An 18,458-nucleotide genomic window follows, 5' to 3' on the forward strand; every position below is an offset into this window, starting at 1 on the left:
CAAGTTATTGCAAAAATAGTGTACTTACTTTATCGCCATGGTACCAAAGCATAAATGCCGGTTTCTCATGGGTTTTCTCCACAACACACGTTAAATTCAGAATGCTACCCACATCCATGAACACATCCGAATCGCCCAATATTCTCGCCTTAGGCACACCTGGAATGAAAGACCGAAACGTATGCTCACCACTTGATTTGACTTTGTCTGTGGGCAGGTGACGAAAACCTCATGAAAGGCTGAGATGAAGTGAATTAGGTTTCGTGGGCAATCCAGTGAGGGCCTTCGATTCCTAAAATTCTTTTTGACACAATAATAATCTCCCTGTCAAAGTGATGATGGCACGTGGTATTGGTGGTGTTGCGTGACCACCTAAAGGTCCTCACCATAGAAAGCACTAGTCAGGGGGAGAAGTACCAAAAAAACAAAAGCCTCTCAGATAACGCCTGCCTCCTTCGAAACGAAGAGAAAGGCCAAATCGAAGCATAAACCATGGCCCAGCCGAGCCTTTTGAATGACTCAGGTCTAACTTGGTGGTTCTACAGGGTCTGACGCAAATCCAAAATGACTTAGAGAGAAAACGACGAGGTTTCATGTGCTCCTTCAGTTTTCTTTTTTTTTGTCTTCTTTCTCTCTTTCCCTCTCTCTGACTCGAACACAAGGGGAAAAAGGAAGGTAAAAACTTGGCCCCGTTGCATGGGAAGACCCTTTAGTGAGGTGTAAATGCAAGGCCAAGGTTGGACGAGCTCCGAGGAAGAGAGAAAGAAGTGGTATAAAAAAAATCAAAACTACTAAAATGCGATCCCACTCTCTGAGCAAAAGTTTGGAAATTGAAAACCCAGGGCACCTTTAAGTTTTGAGCTAAGCTTCGTCACTCAAGTTTTGAATGGTTTCGCCCTTGGAAAGAACACCAGGAGGCTCGCAACACCTCTGAGCTACACACTATACACTATACAATGTATTTACCTACGATACTGCCTTGGCCCTTGCCACATTCAAACATTTACACATTCAGTTGAGTCCTTCCATCGCCAAGATCAACAGGGGCAATGGAAAAGGGAGACTGGCTTGACTGGCTTGCCTGATCCATGTTGTTCCACCTCTTGATCTCGCTCAACTTGTGGGCCACGATCTATTTTGTCGTGTCAAACTCTTAACTTTTCTTGACACTCTCTGTTGATAAAGGTCTCTGAAAGGGGCCAATCATTGGCGGGCTCAGAAAGGGTCTTGATTTTTGGTTGAGATGGGTGGGGGAGAATTTATGGCTAACAATCATGCCAAAATGATCGTTAGCCTTATACGTAAGTGCAACAACAACATCGACAACGATTAATGATAATAGCCTAAGGAGATTGGAACCAGGAGAAGGTAAACAAAAATTTACTTCCAAGGAAAGAATCGAACCGAAGGTTTCTTGGAGAAAATGACTTGGCATTTAATTTTGTCAGTATGCCTTAGAAATGCTAAGCAAATTCGTGTTGAGCTCAATCAATGCCAAATGAATGCTTGACATAGCTCCATTTTTGTCACTAAAAATGACGTTGGATCCTAAGGGATTCACTTCCTGCATGTTCCCACAAACAGGGAGATTTGATCACTCCTCCCAGCAATACGCAGACCCTTGATACTATTCATGTCTCAAACATATTTTTCAACACCAATTCTTTCATTTTGCGAATAATCAATGTTTTGTGAGAACATGTTGAAGTCTGGGGGGCATGTCTTACGACATCTGGCACACTTTGGAATGTAGCTTGTAAACGTTTTGCCAAGCAGCACACCGTTTCAAGATACACGAACCCTCCACTCTAGAATAGGATCAGGTCGAAAATGGTCACAATATGAAGCATTAAGAGTTTTTATGAGTAAATGTGTACTGGATTGCGAACATATGCTCGTTCTAAAAAAGCAGGAGTGAATCTTGTGGGAGATGATGCAAGTTCCTGAAAAGGGACCATGCGCCACAATTTGTGCCGCACGTTGAGCGTTTACAAGTAATTTACGACATTGGCTTGGCAACTGTCTGGTCTATGGACTCATTTCCCTCTGGTTAGAAGAATAATCAACGCAGGTTGGAGGAGGATCACTTTTTCTAAACAGTGCCCCAAAGAAGAAACTTATTACAATCAAGGCAGAGATCTGACGATTTCTGGTCCCTTTGAGGCCACAATAATGGGTAAAAGGGGAGTAGTAGATCCTGGTTTTTTTTTACCCTCTATCATTCGGGATGATGACCTGCTGCACCTTGAAAGCCATTTTGGGTGCGTGCTTTTGTGGATGGTGGCAGGTCAGATTCTGTCCTCGTTGCCTCGTCATGGTGGGCAAGGTCCAAATGTACCTGAATTCACTGAGGGCTCGTAAGTAGTGTGAAATTGCATCATTTCAGGGTAGTTCATGAGTGGCGATAAAAGTGATCAGGGACCTTGGGACCGTGGGTCGTGGGTCGTCGGTTGTGGGTCTTCAATGGTCCTCTCCCTAACTGGAGGGCCTGAAGGGACTTTCTTTCTTAGAAATGAATCAAAGGAGTGAAGAAGACGAAAAAATGGATGAGGTGGCTTCTATTGAGTGAGGGCCAAAGTTATGGCTCTCTTGACATTTCTTGGGAACGACCAATCAAGCGATTCAGGTCACCAACAAGAAAAGCACAAAGAGAAAGAGCGAATCGAGAGAACAGAGCGTGGAAACGGAGAAAGCAATACTCCGATGTCGATTCGGAAGTCGGAGACACGACGGTCCAATTGATTGCATGGTAGTAAAAGTTCAGATCCGATCTTTGTCAAAAATATTGGTGTGTTGAAGACAGGCAGCTTGCCTGTGTGATGAGAGTGCTAGCTAATGATGAAGGTACTATGTACATGCTAGAACATCGTGGAAGCATGAATTGAGGGATTTGTTGGAACAAAGACTGGGAAAGTGTATCAAATAGGAGGATCACCATCATCAGGGAGCTGAGCCAAAAGTTAGGGACCACAAAAGGATCAAAATGCAAATTTAACCTCATTATGAGCGTCTCATTTCCGCAAAATTGAGACAATATCCTGCCTCGAATGTCTCACTGAGCGGATGTGTGTGTTCCATAAATTGTGTCCCAACTCGGGCAGTTTAGTGAGTTTGCCTGTCCCTCTTTCCTGTGGATGCTAAAGAATTCGTTTTCTGACATGCATTCTGACTTTCTTTGGAATGATGCTACCCTCTTTGTTTCTCTGTTTAAACGCTGCTTAAATCTCGAATGGTTGTCACGCGGAAAACGGGAAAGAAAGTGTGTGGATTAGATTTCCAAGCCATTGGCCAAAATTGACTTTGAATTTATGTCCAAGTAACTCTACTGCAATGCATTGGACAACGACTCTCGTCCAAAAAGAACCTCCCTCCGCTCAACCGTAGAAGAACTCCCAACAATTTCCAAAGTGTGCCTAGCAAAATTGGAGGCCAAAACGAGGTCAGTCTGGTGTTGGTTGGGCCATGGATAACTCCACTTCAAGTCTGTCCATCGAGGGACCCCGAACGAGCTGCTTCCGCGACTCGAGGATCATTAAAAGAATTCCTTCTGAAACTTTGTGGAACATCATCCCAAGTTTCATGATGAAAACCAAGAGACCAGGTCTTGTAACACAGGGTGCTCCACGAGCATTGTTTTGATCTAATACGAAGCTTACCCCAGGGGGTTAATGAGCAAAGGCGTCAGATCCACCCGGTTTGCGAAATGAGACCCTTAAACTGAGCTATCTGGGCCCTCACACACTCTCATTCCCTACTCTCTCTACCCCTTTTCACTCGGATGAGAAACGAAGCTGTGCTGTAAAGTTGACGGAACAAACTCCAGCTTAGAGAAGAAGAAGAAGAGAGAGAAGAGGACTTCACACAGAAAGAGACAAGAAGAAAGAGAGAGAGAGAGAAGCAAGATGATCGAAATAAGGTGAAGGAGATCGTACCCTCGAGAAACTCGCTTGTCTCAACTTGGTTTTAACCTTGGAGATCCTGAAAGAATTTATTGCACGGACCCGTGTTGAAGTGTGGTCATTGGGCTTGTTCCAACGTAGGTTTCACGTATTTGTTTGCTTTTAGGTTCAAATTTTGATGGCACTCAGAAGAGGATTTGCAAATTCGGGCTTAACGAAGGCCGTTTTCCTTTGGTTTCCTCGGTAGCACTAAAAAAGTGGATTTGGGCCTCCAGGCCTTTTTCTCCTTGGAGGATTTCCCATTTTAAACCATTTGATCTACCTTCCAGTAGATCGGGAGATCGTAAATGAAACTCTTGAAGTGACAAAGGCGTACAAATATGTGCCTTTCAAATGAAATCCTTGAAGACGAATGGCTGTTTTAGAGATGGCAAAAACTCTTTGGGCGGGTTCTCTTCGCATTGCCAACGTATTCTCATTCCGGAGAGATAAAACAGACTCGAGAATGAAGGAGCAGAACTTGTACGTAATTAAGAACAGTCTTTACACTAAAAGCAAGCACAAGAACAAAGACCAAAGCCTTCACATTTCATGTCGACTCGGGTTCGTCCACCAAGTACCATTAAAATTGTTCCTCAACAAGAATAAAATGCTCCATCGATCCTCAATGGGGTAGGGGTTCTTGCCAGAGATTTTGTGGTTATCAAATGCAGACAGAAGCATGACTCCATAGACTTGGAAGCGTATGATTTAGGGACGAACGACTTTTGAAGTACGAAAGTTTTCAGACACTTCTCATAACATTAAGAGAAAGATGGGGGAGCACAAGTGTTGGTTGACTGAGGGAAAAACCCCGAGAAAATGGCGACGATGACATCCTCTTATCCATTCATTCACCCTCTCCTTACGTACGTACATCAAATACGAGGATAGTCAAGGAGAAAACCCAATGGTCCGTTTTTAAGAGAGCTGTTTCAGAGAGCCTGAAAGATCCTCAGCAAGCGAACCTCTCGGAAAACCTACTGGCTTACTTTTGCACGAGAGCGATACAGCTAGTTTCAAATTGAGCCCTAATACAGCTTTTCACACTTGTTCACCGCAATATTCTATGAAGAGGGGGGAGGTAGGTGCAAAGGCCGAAAGGGCGACCGGTTGAGGTTTAAGTTGGACTTTGGCAATGACGACAACGAGGTTCCTCCTCTTGGTGAGTCCATCCAGGATCTTGAACATGTTGGCCTAGATCTTACTGCACCAGAATTTTGAGGGGAATGGCTTTGTTGTACCGAGGAAATAAAATAAGGAAAAACAGAAAGTGGAACAGAAGACCAAGATCATCATCTTCAGCCTTTTTCCGACCGACGAAACGAGCGAGAGAGGGAAAAAGGGGGGGCATTGCCTTTTGTTGGGAACGTCTTGACTTGAATACATTACAAATCTTAGAAAAGGGTGTGGGCGTGAGAGCAAAAGCAAGTGAGTATCCACTCGCGACGTATCTCTTCCTTTCTCTTAAGAGAGAATTTGGACTCTATTTAATCAACTACAAAGAGAGGCCAAAGCTTGTTCCACTCACCAGCCTTGTTTTACTCTTCCCAGTTCCCCTTTTACATTTGGACTGTCAAATTCCACTCTGCTGTCAAAACAGGCACGTTGCTTGTGAGAGAATTGACAGTTGGGAGGAAATTTGAAACATTTCTCAAATCTTGACTAGACCAGTAGTACGTAAAGTGGAAAGGGGAAATGTCTATTGGAACAAAAACTGACCCAATGTCGGCCATACCCTCTGAAATTCGAATCCCAGCCTTTGAGACAATCGAGGTGTCAGTCACGCTAAAACTTCGAACTTGATGAAAAGGTCAGCTAATGACAAAAAGTGAAAGGCTCGGCTGGCATTTCAAGTCTTTACACATACGCTGGAAATATCTGTGCTGCTAGCGTTTCACTTAACATTTTTGTATTCTGAACTTTGTGGCTACCAACGAACCCTCTCCGATCCGTCTTCATTGATAGGTGATTGATGACAAACAGAAAGTCCTTGAAAAACGTAGATACGAATGCTGTTTTTGTTACCCAATAATCAATGAAGTGGACGTTGGACATAATTATATCCTTTCAAAACAAAATATTCTTAAGACCCGCTCACATGCCATGCATTTTGTGCTCTTTGCCCCTTGTCTTCTTTTCCTCTGAACAATGTTTTAAAAAGTTGGTCAACTCTGGCAATATGAAGTCACTTTCCACGATGTTTCAATGAAACTATGTATGTACAGCACGGTACCCAATAAAAGACTAACAAATGACAATACAATGGAATGCTGGCAGTGGTAGCGGCAAGGATGCAGTTTCACAGAGCTTGTTGCATCTTGTAAATTGCATGGATGCCCGAACAAACTTCACTTGAACGAGATCAGTAGTAGACCGGAGACTTTTAACGTGTTAACTTGTGCAATGTTTACCGTATGTGAACGTTGTGCATGGAGGGCAGGGTTACGGTTCACAACGCTCAAAAAACTTGACATTGTACGCATTACGGGCGGGTTGTTTTTGTGACTCCCAAAAATTAATAACTCGAGGACAAGATGGATTGTGCAAAAGAAATACTTTGCAAACATGTAGTACCAGCGAGAACCGAAATGCATGCCTTGTTGATATTGCCTGCGAACTGTGTCTCTTTGAGCTACAAATTTGATTTTGTTCCGATCATCTCGTCGTAGATGGACTACCGGGTGACCGCACAAATATATTGAGTAGGCTTTCCCAACAAAATATATGAAAAATTAATGTTTGGTCAAGCTTTTGAGTCAGAAGACGGCCGTCGTGTTGTATGAGTTGGAGCTGAGAAAATCACAGTTAGTGTTGGCTAAACCAATTCTTTGATTTAATTTCCTTACTCTTCTCTCAAGCAAAGTCCGCTCATCGAATATTCAGTTATTTGACTACACACTTTTGAAGTGTTTTTTTAACACTCTGTTGTTTGTTGGAGTTGGGTTCTTAATGGGTGAGCTAGGGTTGATCTGGAACTGTCTTTCAGCAAATTCGAGGAATGTTCCGCTTCTTCAACGAACTTTTTCCACTTCAACCCGCCTCAATCTCGAGGACAAACCTTTGTTCAAGTCAACGAACGAACGGCCGAACGCCAACCCAAAATGAGCAACTACATAGGACTCAAGCTAGAACGACGCAGAACGAACAGAGTAGACAGAAAAAGGTAACAAGCGAGCGAGACCCACCGGGAACTTGGCAGTTCCGCCCACCGGCTTCCCTCCTGTGCTGCTTCTGGACTGGGCTTGACACGAATATCCTCGGCGAGAATTCCTTGGCCTCCTAATTGTTTGCTTTTCAGAGATAGCTCTGCCAGGAAAAAAATGCCAACTTTGGCGTTTCGCTCTCAGCTCAGAGCTCGCAGTGCACACGGGTCGAGCGGAGCAGATTGAGAAAGGGGTGTGACCGAAAAGGGCGGGAAACTTTCCCGTCAATGCGGGAAGGCCATCTCACAAAATGAAACTAATTAAGACCCGTGGTGGCAAAGAACGACTACCCACACATTTGGTTATTTTTATAACTTCCAGACCTCGTTCATGTCTATGCAATTTGAAGGGTACAACTCAACTGCTGCATGGAGGCTTGTCAACACTGCAGACCCTTGAGGTTAAAGTTGAGGTCGTCGTTAAAGTTGCACTTCAAAAAGCTGTCTGCGCATTTCAACGAAACTTTCAAAACTTGGATTTGACCCTGGCTGATTGACAGACCCTTTTCAGCACAATGATGGCGGAAGGCATTTGGAGCAATGTGATTCAGCAATTTGTGTTCTACGTTTGTTCTCAATGTACCAACAAACGTTGCCAGTAAATCCCCAGCTTCATAGCATTGAACACGGCTTCAACTGAAGACCACTCGACATCGAAGTTCGAGTGATTGTACAATCATAAACGAATACAAGATATCGATAATTGTATTATAGATTCATTGCTGTTAACATACGCATACCCGATGTGTGGCACGAAGCGCATCGTGCATTGAATTCTGCGTTGTTCGTTATTGCGGCAATGAGGCCATCATTTGGAAGCCAATCCGATCCATCAACTCCCATTTGAGCTAATGAGGCCGACAACAGTCTCTTGCTGTGACAAACTATCGAAAGGAAAAAAAGTCAGACCTCGAAACGATTAAAATTCCCACGTCTCCAAGGTGGTCCGCAACAAGTGACATGGAACACGCGGAACTCCTGCCAAGCGATACAGGATGATTGGGATGCGCTCTATGGAACTTGTCCGTGGTCATCCATTTCAAGGACCCACACCTACACGGGCGTGGCGGTGCAGAAGGATAGCCATTAGTTACCTCTTACCTCATGGGAAGGTAGACTCCGTGAGCGTTCTCACCTTCCCTTACTGAAGGGCGACACAAATATGATAGACGAATGAATGGAAATTACATGACGCCATGCAAGTCAGCCCTCAAAATGGCAGTTCTGTGAATGACCATGAGCAATTTTGAGACAACGTTTGCTAGGCTAGAACACTAGAATGTCCCTCAAATTTGGAAGGGTCCAAAAGGAATATGAGTTAAGTCAGGCGCGAGTGGTGTACAATCAATGATATAAGGGCAAGTTATCAAAGCAAGAGCAAGATGATTAAAGTTATATAAGGTGCTAACAATGAAGATGTTTCGTTTCTTTTGTTTGTGCTATAGTGGGCTTGTAACCCCAATCGGTCCAAATAATAGGGCGGGATGAATTTCTTCATACCACTTTCGTTGTGTAGTACGAGAATGCAACGATCATTAGGTGAAGGTCACCCCCCCCCCCGTCTCTAGGTACGGTACGTACACGTGTTCAATGTGTTGTTGAACAGTTGTCTAACTACGTAGACATTGAGTGTAGTGGGCTATGCCAGGAATTCACTGATTTCACCTCAGTTCCGAGGTTTCAAACGTTCTCTACTTGGGCAAGAACAATCGAGACAAAACAGATGTCATTTCACTACTCTTAACATCATTAATATCGCTCCACTCCGCTTTTGCAGCCCTTGGGAAGGTGAAGAGAGGTTAATGTGCGTAAGGAAGCTCTTCAATTTGGACTAGAAATTGTCTAGAGAAACCGCTTAAATACGCTAGAATAAATTATCTCCAAGCAACTATTTTTCTCCAGAAAAGAACACGGAAGAGCCTGTTTTTCGAAGAAACTTACCTTCAGTGTTGGTATACCCATAAGATGTCCTTGAAGCATCCAGGGCGGGCAAATGTCCTCCATCATTCTGTTGGAAATGTCGGTTTGGCAAGGAATCTGAAAATCAATGGATAGACAACTCAAAACCAACACACATGGTCAAATATTACTCATTTCACATCTGGAAAAGAAAAATAGTCGGAGCGATATCAGTAAATATGTTTTGTACATAAATCCAGGTATTCAAAAGTCCTTTCCTTTAATCTCTACAATTGCTAAAAAGTACCTACATTACAGACAAATACCACCAAATTGATTAACAAAACGTTGCTTTGAGAGAATACAACACTAAAAGGCCCGCCAACAGCATTGATTTCTAGTATTAGAAGTGTTTCCAGCTGTGTTTTCTATTTGGCTTGTATTGTTAAAAACATGCAACAACCAATAAATATGAATCACAGTGGCTTAAAGATAGAGCCCCCCCCTTCCCCCAGTTCAGCACCATTGAAATTGGCATGACATTTTCACGAGGTGATCTATTTGCAGTGGTCTTTGAAAACGCAAGTGTACGTTGCTAGGTGACACGTGGAAAATATCCTGTAGATCTCTGATGTCAAATTATCACGCAACATTTCCACTATCATTTTTCCTCCATTGGCCATTCATGTGTTCCATGTACCGGGCTCCAAGCGAGAGTTGTTTTTATCTCCATTTAGTGAAGGTAGGAAGGCAAAAAAAGTTTCAGTATAAACAAACAGATTGCTTTGGGCAAAATCCCTATTTCTTGTTCCATCTCTGACAAACGTCATGGCCTGATGAAAAGTCGGGAACAAGTGGTCAAAAGCCAAGTACTAGACATTTTGGAGCAAGATCTGGCTGTCGTCGTGTTCGTCAACGACGTCATCGTCCCATTTCGACGACGAGTGCTTGTTCAGTCATCCCTCGTTGGCCTTCGTTTTACTTTGCTTTCCAAGTCAAGGAAAAGGGATCAGTTCTAAGCCATTGATCCACCAGGAAAAAGTGATTTGTTCCAAGGGTCCAGGATCGGAAAAGTGAGTCGATTAGTTTTGATGAGTATCCGTTTTCAGTGGAAATCGGAGCAGAATAATGGCACTCCTCGAGTCATGTATCGACCACCATCCCAAGCATGGAACTTATGAAAAGGGCCCAAGCTCCATAATGGGACCGATTCGAGGAAGTCCCGGAGAGAACATGGAACATGATCGCGCTTGGGATGGAACAATCAGAGATTTTCACCGAAAATGAGGGCACTTCACTTCAGGAAAGAGGGAAAAGATAAAGTTTCTCGTGAATCTGGATTCAACTTGTCAGGACCGAGTTTTTGCAACTGATTGCCTGCCATTGCGAACAAAGGTTGAACACTACGACACAATGGAAGAGCACGAACTCTAGGCCTAGAAACATGAGGTTTCTGGGTTGAGAAAACTTAATCCTCGTTTGTTGGCAAAAACTGCGAACTGAGAACGACGAAAAAGATTCGCATTCAGATAGAGGTCAATTTTTCATGCCTACAACCCAGCGGCACGGATGGCAGTTCGTGTTGCTTCAAAAAAAAGCGTAAAAAACAAAGATGTGAATAATCGTAGCTCTGTTATTTCCATTACAAAGAATAATATCCAACGTTCCCTGTTCCTGTTTATTTTAGAATTTCAATCATTTTCTCCGGGTCTAATCCGACTGTCATCTTCTTTGGAAAAGGATCATCAATCCCGTCCTGAAACCTTGATTAGTTAATCTACTCTAGCCTTCATTCAGTATCGAATCAAACCCATTCATTGTTACTCTCCTCACGTTGACATGACAAATCAGAAAAATGAACCACATACTACAGCACTACACTTCTCTTAATCATCTTACCCACAACCCTGAGTTGAACGAAAAAGCTTCTGACGGGTTGAGTGCTTATCTGACACTCATAGCGTCCAGAGTCTCGCTTCTGGACATATTTGATTTGTAAAATCCATTCATCGTGCTCCGGATTATAGATGGATTGATAGCGAAGATCCGCCGTGTAAGTATAGCGACCGACGGTAAGGATGTGCAGGTCTTGATGACGAATCCAAGAGATCTGAAATATGGCAAGCAACGATTAGATTCCAGATGATGGAACGAAACCCGAGGCAAATTTTTTGACGGCGTTTCGGCCAATGGGAAAATGGTGGATAAGAGCGAATGCACCCAGCTGATGTTAAATGTGCACGATTCAAAGTAGACGAGCCTCAAAGTGTAATCTCGCTCATTTTAAAGCCAGGAGTGGCTCCTTGCTTGCACACAGACTCAGAGACTCGGAGGTCCGTCTGAACTTGTGGTTTGGGGATGAATCCTCCCGGGAAAACTTTGTTTGTCGTGGGAGAATCTTGGAACGAGATGGAACGAAACCACTCACCGTTTTGTTACCCCTGTCAAACACCCGACACGAAAGATAAGCGGTTTTGCTCTCCAAGGCCAGCACATCTTGGGGCATGTTAGTATCAAAATTGGGACCCTCGGCCCAAAGTTTGAAAGTTTCGGACTCTTTGGACTCATCGTCCTCTGGATTCTCGTTGGCTGTGTCATTCTTGATCTCGGGATATGGATGAGTCCGGCTGCGGAAGCGACTCGGATGCCACGAACCATCCAAAGAGGATGAGGACCCATCGCGGTTCTGATGGTTCTGATATGTGTGTGGCTCGGCCGAGGACTTGGGATCACATCCGGCCAGACCTGCAATCCAAGAACAGATAGAACTTGATAATACCTAAATCAGGCTGTTTCGCGTGCAGTAGCCCTACAGACGTTACATCATGATTAAAGGTCACGTCTTTAATGAGTGAAGAAAGTCACAGTCACGCTGACGTTTAACGCGAATACTTTTGTAGCTGAGAAAGGGAAGGCGTTCCACGTGAAATCGCCTGCTTTCAAGCACGTAAATCATCAGTCTTGCTAGTCTTTTTCCCCCCTCAATCTCGCTCTGTCGGTTTTCTGTTGTTTCCCTTGCACCTCATTACTCATCCTGCCTAAACTGCTTGCTTAACTTGATCCTATCTCTCCTGGACCAAATCAGATAGGATTCCCCCACTGACGAGATTGCACATAACAAGGCAATTTTTCAACTCGCTTGAGCTCATTTCTTCTCTATCTTACCTCTACTGTATCCCGTTCAAGTATTATCGTACTCTCGATGAGTGCTTTAAAAGCCTTTGAGTACATGCCTGCCATTTGTCGACTAATTTGTTACAATTCAATCACCTACGACATAGCCTCTATCCAGGAGCTCTTTCGTAAGTAGTGCACATGAATCAAATTTACCGACTTTTTTCGCAAGTTTTGGCCAAAACTTGCCTGTTATTCCGTTCCCGTTCGCCTCGAAAATTAATTGCTTTCCTGTTCCTGACCCTGATCTCTCAGCCACATGACTGCATTGTTTGGCGAAGGCCATTGGTGCACGTGGTTGGCCTTTAGAGAAGGCTTTTTACTCATTTCTTTATCACAAAACGATACCAAAAAATCAGATAACCCCACATTTCTCAAGTGGTTCCCAAATTATTGGAAGTGCTTTGGGAGGTGAAACGCTTGGGGCCTTACAAATGCCACCACAAAACTGCATTTTGGACCGACTCGCAGCCATCCTGACTTTGTCTGAACTAAACACACTTTTAGAGAGACGAGCCCCCACGCATTTCAAGGCAATTAGAAACTTCTGGATTGTTCAATGGAAATCTTTTAAGGTTTTCCATTACAAATGGCTGGGAACGTGGCATTTGCCTGTTACAGCGATGCAGATAAGATCCGGTTCCTAAATCCTTAACCATTTCGACATGACAGCATTGTTTGACAACCCCTCTACGTGAACTGTTTATAAATAAAAAAACTCGCAAGAGCTTGATGCCTCTATATTACGCTCCAATTTCTATTCCCAATCTCTTTCCGACGGGATATCTGGCGGGACCTGCTAGATGCATCATGGTCGTGAAGAACTGCAATTCTGCTTCATTTAATCTTGGATTTCGGACTTGACTTTCCACCAGACCCGAGTGGGACACTATCAAATATATGGGTCACGAGGGAGGATCGTTTCCTGCAAATGTCTCACAGTTTTTAGCCCTTGAATCTCTGACGGCGAAAAGGGCACTGAGCACATGCAGTGAGCATGGCACTCCTAATCCCAAACGTCTTGAGCCGACAAGAGGAGATTTCGGCTTTGATGTCGTGCAAAATTCCTTCCGATTTATCACGATCCCGATTCTGTAGTCGGAATAAGTCAAGAGGTCACAATGGAAAACTCCATGCACAACTCTCTCCAGCTACAGTACACACATCCTCCCCCCCCCCACATACACACACACACACTCATAGATTGTGTGAGCAGTCAGTACGAGTGAGTCGTATGTACGTACGTACGTAGAGTGGGCATCCAGGCAGGCCTTTCTGGAAACGTGAGTCGTTTGCTCAAGATCGGTTCATTCTTTTTTTTCTTTCCGCTATTTTCGCCTCTTTGGCCGTTTCGTCGTAGAAGAGTGAAAAAGTTGGAGTTTCTGGAATGTTTGAATTTCCTTTTGTCTGCAAATGAAGTGTGCTCATAAAGTATGGGAACATTGCGACGAACTAATCGATCTTCCAGACCCGAGTCCGTGCTTTCCACAAACGCGAGTTAGGCTGTCTAGAATTCGCCCCAAACAAATTAATTTGCACGGGTTCGCGTTGCGAAACAAACGAAGGCAACTTGATCATGTTCCATTGGTGTTTCGTGTTGACAATGCAATGATTGTTCCAATTGTGGCGTGTTCTTGGCCCCCCCTCCGTTTGATCGGCTAAAGAGCAAAGCGATCGGATGTAGCCATGTTCCAAAATCTGGATCTCCGTACAAACTTTGTTCTCGTATTTCTTGGGACACGAGGCTTGAAATTGCGACTTATAATTCAGAGGAAATGATGCTTGCATGCGTTGTACTTGTGCCGAGTAAGATCTTCAGGGAAACTCACTCGTCTCATGTTATGGAACATTTAGCAATGTGTGAGGTTTGGCCGTGGAAAAATGAACGGGGTAGATTTGACATTCAATGGTTGAGTGTAACTTCCTCCTAATGGCGATCATCTGTCCACAAGATGTCAACTCCAAGGTTGGCTCCATCTGTTTGAAGAGATGTCAACGTTTAATGGGATGCAAAGTTGAACCCTTTTCACCCCATTTCAATATGTCAGTCCTTTGTAAGAAAAGGCAAACTTGACTTTCCAATTCTGCGAACGCGACTTCTTGTCCTTCCGTGCAAATCGAAAATGTGTCTTGACTCCGGATGAAGCCAAAGACTTTTCATTCACAATGCGTTTAATTTGATTAAAACACATATGTACATAGTCCCAGTACCACTGACATCCACACTAGTGTTTCCGAGTTCCACATTTATTTTTGGAGCTACCTAATCAAAAGTTAGAGCGGATTAATGTGACAAGATCGTACGCGTTTGCTGACTTGTCTCTTCTAATAAGGTACTAACAACCGGTCCAAACAAAAAATCTAAAGCGACTAACCAATCAAGTGTGAAACATTACGACAGAGACAAACAGCTTCAAGTGGACATTAGGCACCCTCAATCACATTTGATGTTCTCAACATATGTGCAAATAGAAACGACTTCATTCAGCGATGAGTCAATAGGTAAGTCACATTCAGAGCAAGCCAAGCCGACAACTTTAACCAACGTTTCAGCAACTAGCACGGATTTGCCCGCCTTTCTTGGTAGTCGTAATTAACTTTAAGTTTCGAATCTGCAAGAAGAAGTACTCTGTCGAGAATGAGAGATGAAGCAAGCCACTAAGCCAGTAACCGCCACTCTCTTGGGAGCTGACCCAACAACTCAAACCACCGCCACGTTCGTCCCAAACTTTACCTTCATTAGCGTCAATCTTGAGTTAGCTCAAAGTGGCGAAGATTTATTCAAGTTTCTCGCATTGACACTCACGGGAATATTTGCCTTACTCGGGAACAACTTTGAAGGCACAAATGGGCACAACTTCAACACTTTAACCCTTGTCTTTAGGGACCAGGAAAATTGGTCAACTCACGTTTTCATAGATATTTGGGAGCACCAGCTCAAATGAATCATAGACAAAAATAAGTGGAACCGAGTGAACGCTTGGTTGTTGATGAAAATAGCGCAACGTGGGATGCGTTGTGAACGAGTAAGAAATGCCTAAAGATGGTTTTGCTTATCTCACGTTGATGGGAGTGAAATGCGGATGCGATTTACGTACTTGGAAGGGAGGCCCTTCAGCGCTAGAACACGTCCATTAACTCGCAAGGGATCTGGGTTGAACCAAGGACGCCAAAGTCCATTAACAAAACCACCTTTCAGAAAAGACCTACTTCTCTAAACCAGGAAAAAACATACGATTTCGGGTAATGGAATCTGGGCAATTTATGAGCGATTAATGATCTAGCTTGAGTTACACGTCTTGAAGTCGTAGACTCTGTTTGTGACTTTCGGAGTTATTTCCAAATAAAAGCCTGAGACAGACGAAAGTGATTGCTCAGGAACGAAATACGTAGCCGGGGTTGCACTGAAAATATGTGGCTTAATCAAGGACTAATGAACAGAATTGTTTTCAAAGTTGATTGTTCCCTACGAGTCAAACCATCTGCCAGGCGACTACATTATAGATAAAACACCTTTATTTCGTTGGGTAACTAGGGTACATGGCTCACTGAACCATTTGAGGTTGTTAGGAGGACAATGTTTCAATGGCACCCGGACAGAAGTACGTATCAATCCCTTTTTGATGTGTTCAACCAACTGTGTCCCAGACGAGGTAATGTAAATTGATGGAATTATTGTCGTCTGAATCGTTTAGGGCCGTTTAACCGCTTAAGTTCATCTCTTGGTTGGCTGGTTGGGGGAGTGCATAAATCAGCCAAAAGACTTGAAAGCTTTCCTTCTCTCCCTGATTTCACTTGAGAGAGTATTCTGTCGAAAAAAACGAGTCTAAGCTGACGAGAGCAGATCGCTTGGAAATACGTAAGGAAGTCAAATTTTACATGCATTAAAGTGATAGGTTTTGATCTTCCCAGTTCCTCGGAACTTGCCCAGTGGGCCATTGATAGTGTGTGTGTTGGGTGTAGGATGAAAAGTGTAGGTTGGTTGGATCTCTTCGTGGTTCCACTTTGAGCGAGGACACGAGAGAGAAAACGTGAATTCTCGGGCATTCCCTCAGACTTGATCAAAAGATTGCTTGCTATGATACTGCGGAAATTGGTTGAGCACTTTCGGGGAGTTTTTGACAGTCAAACCAGCTTAACTTTCGCATCATATCATAGTCCTAAAGTTTGGGGTTTAATAATGAGATACGCACTTGACGATTTGACTGAGGGAGCCAATTCTCTTTACCCAAGATCAAATGCAGATGTGCAATGCCCCTTGATATTGTGCGTAGGTTCGTTTAAATAGGCAATCTTTGGGTTTCCCCCTCACCTCTCATGAAAGCCTTTTCTCGTTCTCAGATGAGGAAATGCCACTTCCCTCAATGCACACTTGTTACTTTTGAAGGAGTTTGGCCAACTTACGAGGCGTTCATGTCGATGATGATCAAAGTAAATATTGGGAAATTGAACTTTGTTCCACGGCCTTCACTCAATTCGGTGGCACTCGGAGCCTTTTCACAACGAGCGAGTGGGCTGGGAAATTCGGCACTTCCCGCTGGTCTGCATTCAGTGTGATATAGCGAACGCGCCTTAAGCTTGTTGACGTTCTCGACCTCGATCCTCGAGGACCGAATTCACCTGAGAGCTGTGTTAATCCATGAAAATTGAATCATACTTGGGCACGGTGGAAAGAGTATGCATTTTGAAGTTCTCCGTGTGTGTTTGTGGCCTTTCAATTTGATAGTTCCATTAATTCCATTCTCTCAGGATTGATGGAGCCCAAGCTCAACGTGCTTCACTCGAATTTGAAACGTATCAATCATATGAGGTCTGGACAGAGAGAAGCTCAAAACCATACACTTTGAGCCTGTAGCATCATATCTTGAGGACGAGAAATGCTCAGTTTCTCAAAAGTGGTTGAGCAAAATCTGCATCACAAGACTTGGAAATAACTAACAAATGCAATGCTGAGGTCGGTAGATATTCATTCACAACTCACAAGTGCTCATCGAGTGTCGAAACCCAAGAAAACGAGTTGCAAGGTTGCCCCAGATTAAAACCCTCTTTGAATTTATCATTCGTATCGTAGGACTGCACGAAACTGCTTCATATTAGATTCGAATGATTCCGTCACAACATGATACGTTCAGATGTACGTAAATACTAAATAGTCAACACAGCTCAAGCAAAACAGCCCTGGGAACAAGTGGTTTGAAGTACGGTAGTACGTAAAATTCACTCATTATTCCTCTTTAACGTGGACTGAAATTGACAGTCAAATGCACGTTCATTCGTGGATGGAAATCCTTCTTTTTTCAGAGGGCCTTCAGGCCATCTCCACCTTTCTTCTTTCTTTCACTTTCCCTCGCTCAATCTCATTTAACGGAAATGGCGAAGAAAAAGCCACAAAAGGTGTTTTCGTGGTGACAACCTTGTTCCTGGCCCATGCAAGGAGGCCCTAACCTAAAGGGTATGTATGTAGTTTGCTGTGGCATCAGGGCCAGGCTTCCGTGGACTCGAAAAACACTCTAGAGGATCCCTGCCGTCCTTCTTAGTCTCAGCTGATATCGACCCCACCTTCCATCCTCCTACCCAACCACCCACCCACCCATCCATCCATCCACAGCCAACCAGAGTCAAGAGGTTTGCGGAGTGGGCAGACTTACTTGAGGGAGACGAGTGAGTGGTTGTATCGTCTAAGGCGAAGGTACATGGGCCTAGGACGAGAGAAACTTTGAATAAGCCATGAGACAATGAAGATAGAAAACTTGAACGGAACCCGTTAGGGAACTACTAACTCACTCTGGTTTGGGAAGGAATTCAGAGTGCCAAAACACTTTCATGGTTGGATGAGAATGTTTTAAAATGGAGACAGATGGGATTTAGAAGAGAATGGAGCACGAAATCCGGCACTAATTTAAGAGTGGCGGGGCCCTTCGTCAAGCATTTTCAGTCCTTCAAGGGCTTAGTTGAAAGACCTCAGTGTTTCATCCCAGGGAAATAGAAAAGAAAACTTTCCTCACTCCACTCTTATGCCGTAAGAAAAACTTTTGAGGAACATGGACCGAAAATTGGGGCTCATTAATTTGGCCTTAATTATACCAGGATTAGAACCAACCCCGGGCCAAACAGATGGTTCCACTCAGCCTTATGTCAGGGGGACCGCAGACCTGGTGAAGATAAATTGATTGCTTCAAGCCCACATGAATCAAACCACTCGTGTAAACATTCATTTCTCGCTGAAATTTAAGCCATTTTCA

The 18,458-nt window shown here is 43.8% G+C and overlaps 1 protein-coding gene across 3 annotated transcripts in view; it reads right to left on the reverse strand.

The window, feature by feature from the left end:
* LOC131886883 (uncharacterized) overlaps positions 1 to 18,458 on the reverse strand; it is a 54,679-nt gene that overhangs the window by 7,239 nt on the left and 28,982 nt on the right. For 2 of the 3 annotated variants that reach the window (XM_059235332.1, XM_059235331.1), the window contains 4 exons: positions 11,471 to 11,787; positions 10,942 to 11,152; positions 9,085 to 9,180; positions 29 to 159 (listed from right to left, as the gene is read on the reverse strand). In XM_059235332.1, coding sequence (XP_059091315.1) covers positions 29 to 159; positions 9,085 to 9,180; positions 10,942 to 11,152; positions 11,471 to 11,787 — 755 coding nt within the window. Of the gene's footprint in view, positions 1 to 28; positions 160 to 9,084; positions 9,181 to 10,941; positions 11,153 to 11,470; positions 11,788 to 13,464; positions 14,583 to 18,458 lie in introns of those variants that run through there. The other variant, XM_059235333.1, reaches the window with a different exon arrangement.

This window comes from Tigriopus californicus, chromosome 9 (assembly GCF_007210705.1).
Source record: "Tigriopus californicus strain San Diego chromosome 9, Tcal_SD_v2.1, whole genome shotgun sequence".
NCBI classification, from domain to species: Eukaryota; Metazoa; Arthropoda; class Copepoda; order Harpacticoida; family Harpacticidae; genus Tigriopus; species Tigriopus californicus.